We start from the raw sequence: 15,696 nt of genomic DNA, 5'->3' as shown, positions 1-15,696 counted from the left end.
TAGGGAAACATGGCAAAAGATGGCACTAGATCTTGAATTTAGACTTTTACCAAATAGGACACAGTCAAAAGATGGGGTGAGTCCTGAGAATTTTTATTCTGGAAAAAATAACACTGGTATGTTTAAAAATCCCCAGTAGGGAAAGTGGGTGGGTCTATGATATCCAAGTGAAGGAGTGCTTTATAATTAACAATTCTTTTCTTAAGCACTAAATACCAGATAGTTGATGATTGGCATCACAATTTATTTGGAGGGAAGGCAAGGTGCGTTCAATAAAAATAAAATTTTTATGAAAATAAACAGTTTACTAGTTAATTAACGGATTTTCAAGGTGTTTTTAACTTGATGGTATTTTACTTGGTGTTTGATGGTCGTATGTTGTCTTCAGTTGCTAAATCAAAATATGAACAGAAGCTGAAGTTACAGAAATGCAGAGTAGAAGAGCGGTCACCAGAGGCTGGAGCGGGTCCAGAAGAAAGGGGATAGAAGATATGAATCCCTGGGCACAAAGTTACCTTAGAGGGGAGGAAGAAACCCAGGGTCCTACTGTACATGGTGTGACTAGAGTTCACAACAACGTGCTTGCAACATCAGATATATATTTGATGAACAGCTAACAAAAACCCTTTATATGGTCTCTAAAGAATTATGTGTTGATCATTCACCCCACCCCCACCTTTCTAAATGGTTTATTTTGCTGAGATGAGTACTTTCAAAGTTTTTAAAAGTTCAGCTTTGCAAAATCAAGAAGTCTAGATGAGGGTTTTAAATCTTACCATGCTGAACATGAGACTCTTCCAGAGAAGAAAGATCCTATCTATGAACCATCAGATGGCTTCTTACCTGGGACATTCCAAGGGTGAAGGCAAATGGGCTAAGAAAACTGAAAATCCACTCCAAGGACACAGGGAGGTATCTGTACAAAGCTGTGAATCCCAGGTTCCCCCAGAAGACAGTAAGAAGGAACACTACCAAGCTGCTGAGGAAAGACTTCTTCACCAAGACGCTCATCAAGAAAGCCAGAGCAATCTAAAGGAGAGAAGACCCAGGGGGTTCAGGTTCCTCCAGGAATTACTAGTAGCATGGTAACAGGAGGGAGTTGACATATAACATTTTAATTTTATCATTAGTTTGCATATAATTCACGAAACTAACATTTGGCAAATTGTATTAAAAACTGGCTTTACAAAGCAATACTAATTCAATTGTACCTATTTATAGATTTTTGCATGCAAACAGAGCAGGCAGAAAACAGGTATATAGACTAAGTACATCTGAAACCAACAACTTGATTCTTAGGGCAAGAGAGGGACAGGGAGAAATTTAATTCAACTCACCAGTGACAATCCGTAAAGGAGAAAAAGGATAAAAATCACCATGAAGTTGGTCAGAATGAAAAACTGGATAGATTTTATAATAAGTGCCAAGAAAAGGGCCATAACGAAGATGAAGCCAGCATAGAGCAAACCCCAGGAGAGCCTGGTGTGGAAACAAAGTTTTGTTTTAGTACTTAGCGTTCTGTGGAAAAGGAGAACCCACAAGGCATTCTACAATATATATTTTTGGGGGAGGTTATCGGGGATTGAACTCAGGGACACTGAACATGGTGTGACTAGAATTCACAACAATGTGCTTGCAACATCAAATATATATTTGATTAACAGTTAACATCCCCAGCCCTATTTTGTATTTTATTCAGAGACAGGGTCTCACGAGTTGCTTAGCGTCTCGCTTTTGCTGGAGGCTGGCTTTGAACTCACGATTCTCCCGCCTCGGCCTCCCCAGCTGATGGGATTGCAGGCATGCACCACCGTGCCTGGCCTAACATAATTTTTCATTGTTCATTTGCCACTCACTCATTCAGCCACCATGCTCTCACTCAGCAGATGTTTACTGCATATTCTAGAACATGCTGTTACAAAACTTTTGGACGGAATTCATAAGGGATTAAGAATTGTTTTTTTTTTTTTTTCCAAAAATGATTTCAGGAACACACACGTGCCCACAAACGCACATCATTGTGGGGAAATAATTAGGTTTCCAGCCTGATGGATTTTGGTTGCGACATTTCATTTTGGACATTCTTACCCTGTGACTGTGGGAAAACTCTGTAACCACCCTTTACCCCTTTATTTTTCTGGACAATAGAAAGTTATGTTGTGGTGGGGACTTGGCACGGTGACGCTGTGGGGCACTGTTTTAGTTCAGGATATCACCTCTGTGAATCCCTGCTGATCCTTTCCTCTCTAGAGACTCAGCGTGAGAAGCTTCGTAAACTTCCTTGGAGATAAGAAATTCCTCCTATTGTGAAATTCTGTCACTTCTCTGACCCAAAGCTACTTTCATCTTTCTCTGGATGGAGACATCAACTAGTCTATACACTTGTCCTTAATTCCATTAGGTAGAATGCTAAAAGTAATACCATCCGAAGAGTCCATTATGCTTTCCTCATCAATTTATCTTTTTGTACGATGTTCTTTAGAAAAGTATAATGAAGTAATGATAATTTTAAAAATCAGAAACAGCTGCAAAACCAACACAATAATATCTCACACCTATAGCAATGATTATGTGTTGGGCAATGTTTTATGAACTTGGCAAATATTAAATCATCTGCTTCTCTAGGCAGAAATGCCATTTCTATGTTCGACTCATGTTATTGACAGAGAACCTACTGAACAGGGATATTAACAGTCTCAAGTCTAGGTGTTTGGCTATAGAATATCCAGATTGCAGTGCTCTGCTATATTTTCCTCTGATATTAGTTGAATAAAGAGTTCAGTACTGATTTTTAGGATTTTAGCACGGAAGGAACGCTAACTCTTAATCAATCACAATGTGCACGACCCGCCTCTCTCCCTAGCTCCACTGTGATTTTACTTCCTTCTCCCTATAAACATCAGCTCCATGCCCTGTCAATTAATTACTCCTAAGATCTCGCACAGAACCTTGTCTGCTCTTGGAATTACTCAACCTTCAACTTTAAGATCAAACTAGCCAGTCCCTATCCACAACCCTATTCTGCCCTCTCATGGCCCCAGAGACACTACCTGTTCTTCAGCCTCAAAGGAGCTCCTGATCCTTGACTTCTTGCCCTTTCCTTCCCAGCGCAGTTGGAATTCCACTTCTCTCTGGCAGTGTTGTCTTTCCCAACTCCCTCTTGTCAGTAGGCTCAGTGGCCGTCTCCATTGTCACAATCACCCAGCAACCTAAACCTAATTGGGGTTCCTTCTTCACTCAGGGAAACACAGTCACATTCAGCCTCCTCCTGGTAAACATTGTACCCAGGGTAACTTATTGCATTCAGAGGGATAAAGGGAAAAGTTAGAAAATCTGAGGGTTTTAATAAAGACGCAATGGAGAGGCCCACTTTTCCCGAGTGTCTCCACGGACAGGCTGGTGCTACAGCCGACTCACCAGAATGCCGAATCCCGCAGGCCCATCATGGCCATCAGTCCCTTCATCTTCTTCCTCTCCCTTGTGACATTGATAGACGCGTAGTAAATGAACGGGGAGAAGGAGACGATGCAGAAGAAAATGAAAAAATCAGTCATAACTCCTCCTTGACTGACGAAGGGCTGTATCTTCATGTATTTTCCAGTAACTGACAGCAGCTCCTCCATCGCCGAACGATTCGTAGTGGTCTGATGAAAGATGATAAAAATTAACATTTCCACCCTGAGTGATGTTTCATCTTCCTGTTTGTCTTCACCGTCTCTTTTCCTAGAAATGTGCCATCCTGTCAGGATCTGAGGCTAGCCTACAGTTCCACATCTGTGTCCGGCACTGGCCCACTGGGATTCTGGAGTCCAGCCATTCCAGGTTCCCAGAAGTCTTAGAATTCACTGTTTGACTATTTCCCCACAGAATGTCACTTCATGACTTGTTTGCAATGCCTTTTCTGACCTTATATTTCACAAACCCCTCACCTCAAACTTCAAGTGTAACTGCCAATTTCAATAAGAGCCCTTCCACAGCATTCTCGGCTGGGAAATTTGCTTATTTACGAGGACTTGTTTATATGCCCATGAGAACCTACTTCTGTTCTATTGATTTCCTTATTATATCCTAACGATGTGTATCAACTTTAGTAAACTTTGTGGTAATGCTACAAAGGATTAAATCAAAGAACAGGGCTAGCCATTTATATTTTTTTCCATGAACTTCTAGTGCCTCTAGTATCATCCCTTTGCAGGGAAAATAAGTTTTCATGGAACAGTTTGTACTCACTTCTATAATAGCAGCATTAATGGCAGCTTGAAGAGCCACGAAACCTTCCTTCCAGAATATTGAGATGTAACATTCAACATCGTCCAACGTTTCAAAACAATGAGCTTCGTGAATAAAAAAGAAAAGAAACTATCACTAGGGTTATGTTGATCCTGATCACAGGAAATGGACTTGACAGTGGCCCATTATTCAAATAGGACTTATTTTGACTCAAAAACATATGAAAACACAAGGGATAGTAATGATTCTCCACATGAGTCAGGCAGAGCTGACCTAGGGAATGTTCCGCCTGGGATCAACACCCCTGTAGTCAGTTTCCTCAGACCACCTTTTGTGCTTCTCTGTCAATCAAGAATTCTGTGGAACTCCTTTCTGCTTTTGTATTGTGCAAACAATATTTTTTTTTTTACTATCAGTTTTCGACAGCTTTTTCACCTCTGTGACCAAAAGACCTGACAAGAATAAAGCTTGACGCTCATGGTTTCAGAGCTCTGATGGCTGACTCCATAGCTCTGGGCCTGAGGTGAGGCAGAACATCGTGGCAGAGGGCATGGTGGAGGAAAGCAGCCCAGGACGTGGCAACCAGGAAACAGGGAGTTCTACTCACCAGGGACAAAACATATCCCCCAAAGGCATGCTCCCAGTGGTCTACCTCTCACCCACACCCTTCCTGCCTACAGTGACCAACAAGTTAATCCATTCAAGTGGAGCAATGCACCAATTAGGTTAATGCTCTCACCACCCGATCAGTTCACCTCTAAATTTTTTTGCATTTTCCAACACTTGAGCTTTTTGGGGACACCTCATATCTAAACCACACACTATTCTTCAAAACAGCAGGATCTAGTATGCATTGAAAAACACTGGACTACCGCTTGTTCCAACATTAGGTACAACACAGGTATAACGGATGGCTGAATGGAAGTTTGAATAAGGGAACCCACTATGCTTAAATCATGTCAATCAGAATGTCTTTTGAAGAGAAAGGTTTATTTAGAAAAAAAAAAAAATCTACCAGTCCACTGATATTAACATATTTAATGTAGCTTTAACTATATTTAATATGTTGAATATACTTACAATATATTTAATGAAGTCATAGTAAGGTGATATTCTTTAATAAGATTAACTAAAATTAAATATAGGAACAAAATGCATATTGTATCAGGATTTTAAATATTTAAAAATTATTTTGAAATCGTTCAGATTTACAAATATTATAAAAATAGACACATATGTACCTACTGCCAAACTTTAAAAATAAATTATTACAAATACAGTTGAACTTCCCTGCGGACTGTCTAAATGTTCTTTCCAGAGCACCAAGCCTTTAGCTAGCTAACAATGTTTCTGAACTTCATTTTTATGTATGTCTTTAAGCTTTTATTGTACACCCTAAACTATATAAGTAATTTTTAAACACAAACTCTATTTAATCCATAGATCTCATTATATTCATCATTCTGTACTTTGCTTCAATTGTGATATTTTCTGACTTTGGAATCTGCATAAATAGCCCTATTTCTTTCTTCTTTTTATTATGAAATCCCACTGCAGCAATGTGAACCAATCTATGTATTTATTTATTCTCCTGTTGATGATATTTGTGTTCTTCCTTTTTTTCTTTTTACTGTTATCCCCAACTCCCATTAAAAAAAAAAAAAGTCTCTCTTGCTGTGGATATCCTTATAGATATCTTCTTATGAATATGTGTGTATCAGTCAGGACAGTCTATGATATATGATATGCTACAGCAACAAATGACCTCTCAATCTCAACTTATCACCACAAAAGCTTATTCTTACTCAGGTTACAAGTTCAGCAAGGCTCTCTTATAGGAGGTTGGGGTATATTCTATTCCACATTCGACTAAGGATCTCCAAATGAAATGAGTTTCCTGCACTATTACATGTTACTTATTCTGTTTGCAGAAGCAGGTGAAGAAAGATGAGGAATTCACACTTGGTTTTAAATGCCTTGGGTCTGGCTCTTTGATAATAGCTTCCTATGCTCTCAGAAAGGAGAGGAGAATGGGTAACCAGTCTTTAACATAAGGATGTGAGCTTTACTAAAAATATTTTTATGATGATGGGTTGTGTGTTATTCACATCTTGAACTTTAAAAATAAAATTTCTCAATTTTTGCAGAATTTGGAAAATTGTATGATATTGGATATCTATTCTCTTTGCTACATAACCTAGTCAATACTTCGTAGTATTTGTTAATTTTTGCCAATCTGATGAATGTGAAATGAAGTCACAAGTAGTTTCAAAATACAGTTCTCTGATTGTTAATGCAGGCAAGAATCCCTCCATGTGCTTATTATCAATCTGTGTTTCATGTTTTATGAAATACCTGCTATGTCTTTTGATAATGTCCTATTTGAGGTCTTTTTCTTATCTATTCAAAGAAAATCTTTATATATCCTAGAATTCATCTTTTGCTAGTATTATTTCTTTTCAAAATATTTTTTCAACTTTAATTTCTCACTATCTACACGGTGTTTTCGGATAATGAGGATTCCTTGATTTTGATCTATGTGAATTTATCAATCTTTTATTTTATAGTTTAGATGTTTTTTATTTTGCAAAAAATTCCTCCCTACCCAATAGTTATAAAGGTATTCTCAAATAATGACTTCCGAAAGTTTTACAGGACTCTTCTCATTCAATTTTTTTACCTAGAATCGGTTGTTCTGTATGAGATTATTTTATTTTGTTCTTTATGGAGAGACAATTTTCCCTGCAGTTCCCAGTAGTAATCGACAATGTCCTCTCAGTCATATATAAGTTTCCACGTTTATGTGAGAATTTGGGGGGGATTCTCTTTTCTCTGTCATTGGCCTATTCACGTGTGGCAGTAACATAGTCTTATTTTTGTTTTTAAAAATAAGTAGTTTGAATACTTGGTTGAGATAGAAAAAAATCTATTATTTCTCTGATTGGAATCACAATCTATTCATGAAGCAATTGAGGCAGCATCTACATCTTAGTAAGCAGAATTCTACAAGTGATGCCCCACCATGACTGTCACCCTGATTTGATCCCCTGTCCTCCCAGTGTGGGGGAAAGAAACGCTGAACATGATGCTAGAGCGCCCCACGGTTTTATGAAGAGGTACAATCTGCCAGAGGAAACCATCCCCCGAGGGCCTAATCTAATCACATGAGCTCTTTTAAAAAGCAGAGAATTTCTAAGTTGCAGCACAGGGAAAGTCGAAGTTCTGAAGCAAGGAAGAGACTCGTGCCGTGGCTGGCTTTTAGGACGGAGCAGTGTTGGACAAGAACCAGACAGGGTCCCCACGAGTCCAGAGGGTGACCCCACTGACAGTCAACAAAGACATAACCTCAGTCCTGTGGCTGCAAGGAGCCGAATTCCCTCAACCATGTCAACAGTCTCGGAAGCAGATTCTCCTGCAGGGCCTCCCGAGATCCTGGAGGTCGTGGGCCTCATTTCCTCCCTCTGAGACCCCGAGCAGAGAGGTCGCTGAGCGCCTCCACTTCTCCACGCACGACCGTGACCTCTCGCCAAGTTTGCGATCATGGGTGAGCCGTGGGACACTAACTGGACAAAAGTCCCTAGGATGGTCTTTTAAAATAAACTTTTATACTTTTTCCGTAAGGGTGACCTTAGCTTTCCTACAAAATTTATTTCTTTTCTCCAGGAGAACATTTTAGTTGCCATTGCTTATTATTTAGTTAATTAGTTAGTGGTATCTTTTTTGAAAAAAATCACAGGTTCCAACTAGTTCTTGTTCATATTTTATACAATTTGTATTTCTTCAACCTTTTAGACTTATATTTTCAGTTTTATAATTCCACTGGGATATAGATACACACACACACACACACACACACACACATATATTTAGCTTGGGGAATTCTCTGGACTCTCATGGTGCCTTGTTTTTACATGTTGAATAGTAAATTTACATTTAGAGATATTTTATCTTTGCTGCTTGAGTTGAGGCTGTATTTTGCTAGAGAAAATTTATAATATCCTCTGCCAGTCACTATAGTGCCTGGCTAACCAAGGATCACTTTATTTATGGTTTTTAATTGGGATTCCTCAGACTAGATAGCTGGTCAAAGCAAGAAAGAACTCTAAACCCAGGAGAAGGTGACTGAAAGCTATAATTTTTTGAAGAATTCTCTTTTAATCATTTCAGAGCCCAAGGGAAGATAAACAAGCTTCTTTTTATTCTTCCTTTGCAAACAGGTGATTCTTTTTTGGTCTACTCTTTGTTGAGTACACAGCCACCAAATTCCAAATTAATGCAGGAAACTTCATCTCACACAAACCGAAGATATTCTACTCAGTTCTCACAGAGCTACTAAAACCCAAACCTCTTAGTTGCTGAGCTTGGCAAAGTCATATAACATAAATAATAACCTATTAATGCTGGGTTTGATGCCCTCTTCATTTTAGACTTTTGGGAATTGCTCTTACTTTCATATGGACTAACGTAAGCATTTAAAGGGAAGTTTGTTCTGTTTTATCCATAAATTTTATTTTACCTTAACAATCATATATTACAACTATATCACAGATAATATATGTGTATATGTATATGTGTATATATGTATATGCATAAGTTAGTGTCTGGATATATATATGCATATATACATATATATATCCATATATAGTGGTCATATATTGAATATGTTAGTGTACCCAAAAATGAATGCACTTTTTTAAATGTGTGGAATGACATGGACATCACCACAATAGACAGAGATGCTCTAACTTGACATACTGGCATCTATTCCCATGAATGGCTCAGACACAAACGAGATAGTGATCAGTGGAATCACATGACTGGAAAGTTACCTTCATGGTCCTTGTGTTCCTTCCCTACCGGGATTCTGGATCCCAAGAATTTCAGATGATACGAGTATGTGTTTGTAAAGATGATTTTTACTATTTCACCATAATAATCTGCTGCTAATTCTTTAATGCTTTCTTCATCTGCTAGTCCCATGACTTCTTCACCTGCCATGAAGAGAAGAGGATGTTATGAGTAAATCACCAGGAGGCTCATCTTCAAGGTGTCATGTTCAATGGCTTTTACTAGAGTTCTTTATGAAAATAAAATGAAATCATATACTGACTTTGGATAAGTCATGAAATCTAAAATGTTGGGGGAAGATTTTTCTCAAGTTCCATTTAGATATCATCAGAATGAATACATAAAATTTAGTTATTTTTCTTCCACATGTTGTGACTATTGAGCCAATTTCAATAGCATCACATATCATACTATAGCAATTAAGCAGTTTGTAGAAGAATTAGTATTCTAATAAATCTAAAATTGCATATAGATATACAATTAGGCACTTGTTGATACTGGAAATAACTACAGTTATTTTCCTGTACAAATTCTGACAGTAAAGATAAGAAGCTCAAAAAAAAAAAAAAGAGAGAGAAATTTTTCAAAATATGTGGAGTGCCTATGTTGACATAACTTAAAAGAATCCCTTTTTCCAGAGCTCATGTTCAATGCTATCTAGATGTCTCATTGAGACTAAGAGAATAGAAAGGAATACAAGAGAAGTCCTGGGTTCAAGTGTCAAAGGCAGAGGTGGAGGCAGTATGCATTTTGACAGAATCGATTTATTCTGAAATCTCTTCCTTAAATCTGTATGATGAGTAAGTCACTGTTTTTATTCAATTTCCATATTTATAAGCTGCACTTAATGAGATCTAGTATTATTTCAGAATATTAATGGGATACAGAATCATAAAGTACAGAATAATATTATTATAGCAAAATAACATTCGATTAGTACAGAATAAAGTCTTTGTAAAAATTCAGCACGTGGCTGTATCTAATGGATATTGTCATCATCATTGACGTGTGTTGGAATCAGTGTTGTGAGAAGCGCAACTTCACGAGATTGGGGTCTTCGGGAAGCTGCCTATGAAACAGGATGTGAAGGCAAACCCTTCTCCGCCCAGGCTGGGAGGTGGACTGCCGGTGCAGAGTTGGGGTCGGCGTACCCTCCTGAATCAGCAGTGGATGCAGACATGCAGACCCAGGTGTTAGCAGTGGTGTAATGGTGGGTGAGGTCGATGGAAAGCAGGTTTGGGAGGCTTCATGTCCACCTGGCCTGGTAGTGTGCAGTGAAATATGCACAGGCAGGAAAGAAGAGCCCATAGCGGCTTGGCAACCGAGGCCACAGAGACTCCAGATAACCGACACCTCAACACACGCTACGGAGAGGCTGGACTTGTGGATAGTGACTCCAGTGAGAGGGTCTGAATTCAAGCCCAACATTAATGGTTGCCTGGGCTGCACAGAGGTTGACGAAAAAAGAAAGAGAGTTGATCTAAACTTCCTGAGACTGGGAGGAGCAAGATCCATAGGTTTCCCTTGCAGTTATGCCCTTTGTGAGGATTATGGTGCAGAAAATTAACACCCAGTACCGTCCAAGTCATGTTTTTGTTTACTTCTCTTAAACTCATGTATAATTCACATACCACAAAATTCAGCCTTGGGACTGAACAGATCCATGCTTTTTAGTGTAATCACAAAGTTCTGCAATCCCTAAGTCACTTTGAAGTTACAACTCAACTCTTAGTTACAGGGTACATAGATTCCCCTCTGATTTATGCATTTCTATTTGTAAAGAACACATGTCATTTTTATCTGCCGACATCCAATACTCCTAATAAAAACACACTCAGATTCATTTGGGATGCTGCCCTTCCTTTGCTCACATACTAACTTGGATGGGGTGTTCACGGTGACCTGGGAACCCAACCAATGGGTAATGACCCTACTGCATTCTCCTATCCAAAGGGAACAGACCTTGGTGGACTGATAGCAAAACTAAATGCACAGTCACCCATTTGTTCCAATGGATACAATTCCTGAATTTATTGTGAACTATAGGGACAGATCTGTGCTTCTTTCATTGTAGCTGCGTATCCAGTTGAGCTTAAATCTAGATCTGCAAACCGACTCTGCCTCTGTGCAGGAAGAGCCAAGCTTGAATGAAGCCAGCACCTGAGATGACGGCCTCAAAGGTGGAGGATATTTCATCCTCTGCTGGCCTTAACCCCCCGGCCAGCCCTGCATCCAATCCTGTGCTTCTTTAAGTTAAACACGACTTTCCTTGGAAGACAGGTCAAGCTGGAATTCTCTCTCTCTCTCAACGGAAATATGCATGGAAAATACAACGCTATTAATCTTACTTTGTATCTGATGATAATGAATTCAGAGAAGCCAACGACTTGCCAGAGGTACTACAGTCACAGAGTCACAGGACAACCCTTCATTATCAGTGTCCCGACTCTTTAAGTTCAGTTCTGTGGCCTCTGTGCTACTCTGCTTCCCTAATCTCAGAAAAGTGTTCCAGAAATTATCTTGACAGTAATCATTCTCTTCTTCTTTTCCATTGGTAAGGACTTTAACCCTGAAGGGTGAAAAGCTGAAATGCAGAATACTCAACAGAATATTTAAATATAGTAAAATATCTTTTGCATGTTAGATGAGGATCAAATGCTTATAATGAAATCCAAGAAAAGATGAATTGTTCTTTTTTTTTTTTTGGTGGTGCTGGGGATTGAACCCAGGGCCTCATGCTTGCAAGGCAAGCACTCTACCAACTGAACTATCTCCCCAGTCCCAGATGAATTGTTCTTTATCTATAATAACAAGCAAACACTAGGGCAGTGATCTCCTTCTGATAAGAATCTTTCTTCCACAGATCCATACCAATGACTCCCTAAGTCCTCCTGCTCTTTAAGGAACACCAATTTATATTACCTGCTTTGCCAAGCCTCTAGAGATCAGCAGGTTTCTTTTGTAGAGATTTTGTCCTCTCAATGGCAATCTCTTGCTAGGCAAGCAACATATTTCAATTTTGAGTTAGATTTTGAGTAGTGGCCTCTTAATTCCATCAAAGGGGAAGTATGTCCAATTTCCCACTCTAGGACTTTTGATAATGGACACAAGTTTATCAACTGAAATGTGAGTTAAATGCATGCATCTGCTTGGATGCAGACATCAGATATTCCTTGTGGATTGCTAGAAAACTTACCTGTCATGAAGGAGGTAGTAACTACTCTACCCATTATCTGTTGGGTTACATTGGTGATAGGTGAGTATGCGATTGTAAATTTGGATCCACTAAATGAATCTACCCGTCCCAGGTCCTCCGGAGGCAGTGAAGAAAAGTCCTTCATTTGATGACCATGAGGATACAGGTACAAGCAAAGTAGGAGGAACAATGCATTCGTCCATTCCTGCACGACCCAGGGCAAAGGAGAGAGAAAATGATGATTTCAATTATTCATCCACAGTCCTTTGTCATAGAATTTGTCCCTTTGTTCATTTTTCAAATTTCAACCTATCTTGCAATATGCACCATTTAAAATGTGTAGAGAACAAACAGTAATTTCAACGAACTAGTAATAGTAATTCAAATGTATTGAGCATCAGTACCCATGCTAAAGTATTGATCGTGAGAAATGAAATGTAACAGAACAAGGTATTCTACTGTCATCTAGCATTACCTTGGTAACCCACTCATTGATGTGTTTGATTCTACTGAAAGTCTGTGCATTGAAGAGAAATCTCCAGAGCGTTGCTCATTTGGTAATGCTGTAGGGATTACCTGCCAAGTGTCAGACATTGGAAATTCAACAGAATGCTAACGAGGAACACTGTTTTGGTAATTAGTTATAAATCCTGGTCACTTGCAAACTCCCAATAAGAAATCGCCATATTTCCCAAATGCATAATTTTAGAAAGATTTCACAAAGGATATACGGTAGAAATCCCATTTAATTGAAAATGCTACCTTATTATATCTAACTGATTTTAAAAGATACCAAAGTTCAACCAGGCTTTTTGGTACATGGTCCGATTATAGAGTAATGCTAATTTTCTTCTTGGCACTTAATACATTTCCAAACTTTCTACTACTTCTGAAGAGAATGAATTATTTTTTAAAAAGGAAAGAGGTTCTAAAGTTACCTGTGGGTTGATTTGCTTGCTGTGTCTTTAGAACCTCACTATCTATGAATGAATGGGAATACTAGTAAAAGGAGGCATCATTGACTTTTAAAATATTTATTGAATTCTCAGTTCTGACAAGGCTTTGTGCTTTTAAGTCCTCAATTTACAGGTCTATGCCAACTTAAAGGCCTTCAAAGAGATGCATAGTCTGAGAAACAGATTCTTCTGCTATATAAAGGATTTTCATTTTATTTTTGGTAGGGGGAGATATATTTAAAATAAAAAGCATAAATACCTCTCAGGTAATGTACATTTTCCTATCATAAATACAAAGTAGCACAGATACTGGATCATACCATTAAGGACTCTCTCTTCATTCTCCATTTTTTAAGAATGTTCTTATGTAATAAGGCCCAAGTTTGTTGACACACGCTTATCTCTCTCTTACTCATGCTGCCCTGTTTATGAGAAAGAAGGGGAGAAAATACTTAAATATAAAGTTCTTAAAAGAATAAATAACCTGCAAACAAAAAAGAGAGCAGCCTGATAACTCCAGTATCCCACAGGAGTGCTTAGAATCTGGGTGTTTATGAGTTAGCGTACTATTACTCCCGGGCCACCTTTCCTGGCTTCCAGATTCTGCTCCATCATTGATTTGTGATGTACTCTGCCAGTCCACCCTTCACAGTCTGCCCTATGAAAATGAATATGGCCCCTTGAATTATCACTCTTGCTAGCTGGCATGATGTTCAGTTTTCTCCCTAGAGGACTTGCCTTAGTCTGTTTTCTGTTGCTATAACAAAATACTCCAGGCTGGGTATTTTACAAAGAGGTTTATTTGGCTCACAATTCTGATGGCCAGAGGGTCCAAACAGCATGGTCCTGGTATGCTGGGAATGGTCCCCTGGTTGTGTCACAGTATGGTGGAAGAATGGAACGGGAACCAGCTGTATCCTGAAGGGGCCAAGCACATGAGCTGGTCTTGCTTTACAACCTGCTCTCCTGAGAACCAACTCACTCTTCAAGACCCGCATTAATTAGTCCCTTCCAAAAACAATGTCCCCAATAACCTAACGACCTCCCACTAGGGTACACCATTTTAGCTCCACCACACTGGGGACTTGGTCTCCTGCACATGAATCTGTCGGGAACAGACCGCTTCCTGGAAACTTCCCATCCTCATTCCCAAGCAGAGGTAAGTTGTCGTGAAGGTGTGCTGTGGGGCCCCTACATGGATTCAAAGCAGAGTTAGGCTACCTCCGAAGGAGGTAAAAGCCTCTCTGTAGATACAGGTGGGAATGGCTGGTAAACAAGGAAAGGGAAATGCTGGACAGACCCACCCACGGCCTCCGTCCTTAGCACCGGTTTAAGACAGAGGCTGGAGCAAGACTTCTACAATGGCCCAACCACATCTGCACTCAATGAGCAAAAAGCCACAGGCGTTTACTGATGGGATGGGGGTGAGGGAATGGAGAGGGACCCCTTTTGTGTCTCAGGTGCACAGAGCCAGAGGACGTTGAGGTAGAACGGTGACAGAAACAAGAATCTGTACCTCCCAGACCCTTACTAAGCACAAGCATATGTGTGTCACTCTGAAGAGTGTGTAGGGTGTCTCCTTATCTGAATTTGTATCATCTTGCTGTCACAGAGATTTTTCATGTCCAATGACTATTTAGATTTCTTCTGTAAATAGTTTTTTCTGTACTCGGGTTTTTTTTCGGTCAGATATTTTTGTAGGAGTTCATCATTATTCCAGGTGCTTATTGGTGGCTCATGTATTAGCTTTGTGGATCTAGAATCGGTTTCTATTTCATCATACGCAAATTTTAATTTCATTTTAGTCAAAATTAACAACTGGTTTCTTTGAGTCTGTATTTCATGTGTTTGTCCTGTTTAGAAAGTGCTTCCTTTTTTGGAAGTTTTAAACATACATTCTTTCAGTTTCTAATAGTTTCAAATAGTTTCTCATTATATTTACCTCTTTTAATCCATCTCAGTTTATTTTTGTAGGAGATGTAAGACAGTGACCTACAATGTTGTTATTGATTCTTTTTTTTTCCTTTGCGTTTATCAGGCAAGTTGTCCAGACACCAATTATTTGATGGTTTCTCCTTTCTTAATTCATTTGCTATGTTTGCCCTCTCAAATACCAGATGTATATGTACATGTGTACATATACAATATAATTATACAAGTACACGCATATGCATTTTGAAGTATTCTACTCTTTCGATTAATCCCTTTGTGTATTTCTTACGTACAGTTTAGAAACTAGAGCTTCATAATAAGCCTTCCCAAGTACTAGGAAAGGTCTTTATCCTTTCTCTTCAAAATTGTCTTCACTATGCTGGGACCTTACCATTTGTGGTAGAGACCATGGGTTCTTTTATTTAAATTTAAAACTTTTTTTTTTTTTTTACAGTCTGCATTTGGATCCATTGTCCACAAATGGGGCACATCATTTCGTTTCTATGGTTGTGCACAATGTAGATTCATACCATT

At 39.0% G+C, this 15,696-nt stretch overlaps 1 protein-coding gene across 4 annotated transcripts in view; it reads right to left on the bottom strand.

Annotated features, from left to right (window-relative positions):
* The window catches only part of LOC124979828 (ABC-type organic anion transporter ABCA8-like), a 70,349-nt gene that overhangs the window by 47,933 nt on the left and 6,720 nt on the right, over positions 1 to 15,696 (bottom strand). For 2 of the 4 annotated variants that reach the window (XM_047544591.1, XM_047544592.1), the window contains 7 exons: positions 13,551 to 13,652; positions 12,275 to 12,479; positions 9,060 to 9,221; positions 4,231 to 4,334; positions 3,418 to 3,644; positions 1,338 to 1,479; positions 844 to 1,029 (listed from right to left, as the gene is read on the bottom strand). In XM_047544591.1, the coding sequence (XP_047400547.1) occupies positions 844 to 1,029; positions 1,338 to 1,479; positions 3,418 to 3,644; positions 4,231 to 4,334; positions 9,060 to 9,221; positions 12,275 to 12,479; positions 13,551 to 13,646 (1,122 nt within the window). In that variant the 5' untranslated portion in view covers positions 13,647 to 13,652. The remainder of the gene's footprint in view (positions 1 to 843; positions 1,030 to 1,337; positions 1,480 to 3,417; positions 3,645 to 4,230; positions 4,335 to 9,059; positions 9,222 to 12,274; positions 12,480 to 13,550; positions 13,653 to 15,696) is intronic. The other 2 variants (XM_047544593.1, XM_047544594.1) reach the window with 1 other exon arrangement.

This window comes from Sciurus carolinensis, chromosome 3 (assembly GCF_902686445.1).
Source record: "Sciurus carolinensis chromosome 3, mSciCar1.2, whole genome shotgun sequence".
Taxonomy (NCBI): Eukaryota; Metazoa; Chordata; class Mammalia; order Rodentia; family Sciuridae; genus Sciurus; species Sciurus carolinensis.
Note: the sequence above shows the minus strand (reverse complement) of the source record. Positions and strands in the feature narration are given on the sequence as shown.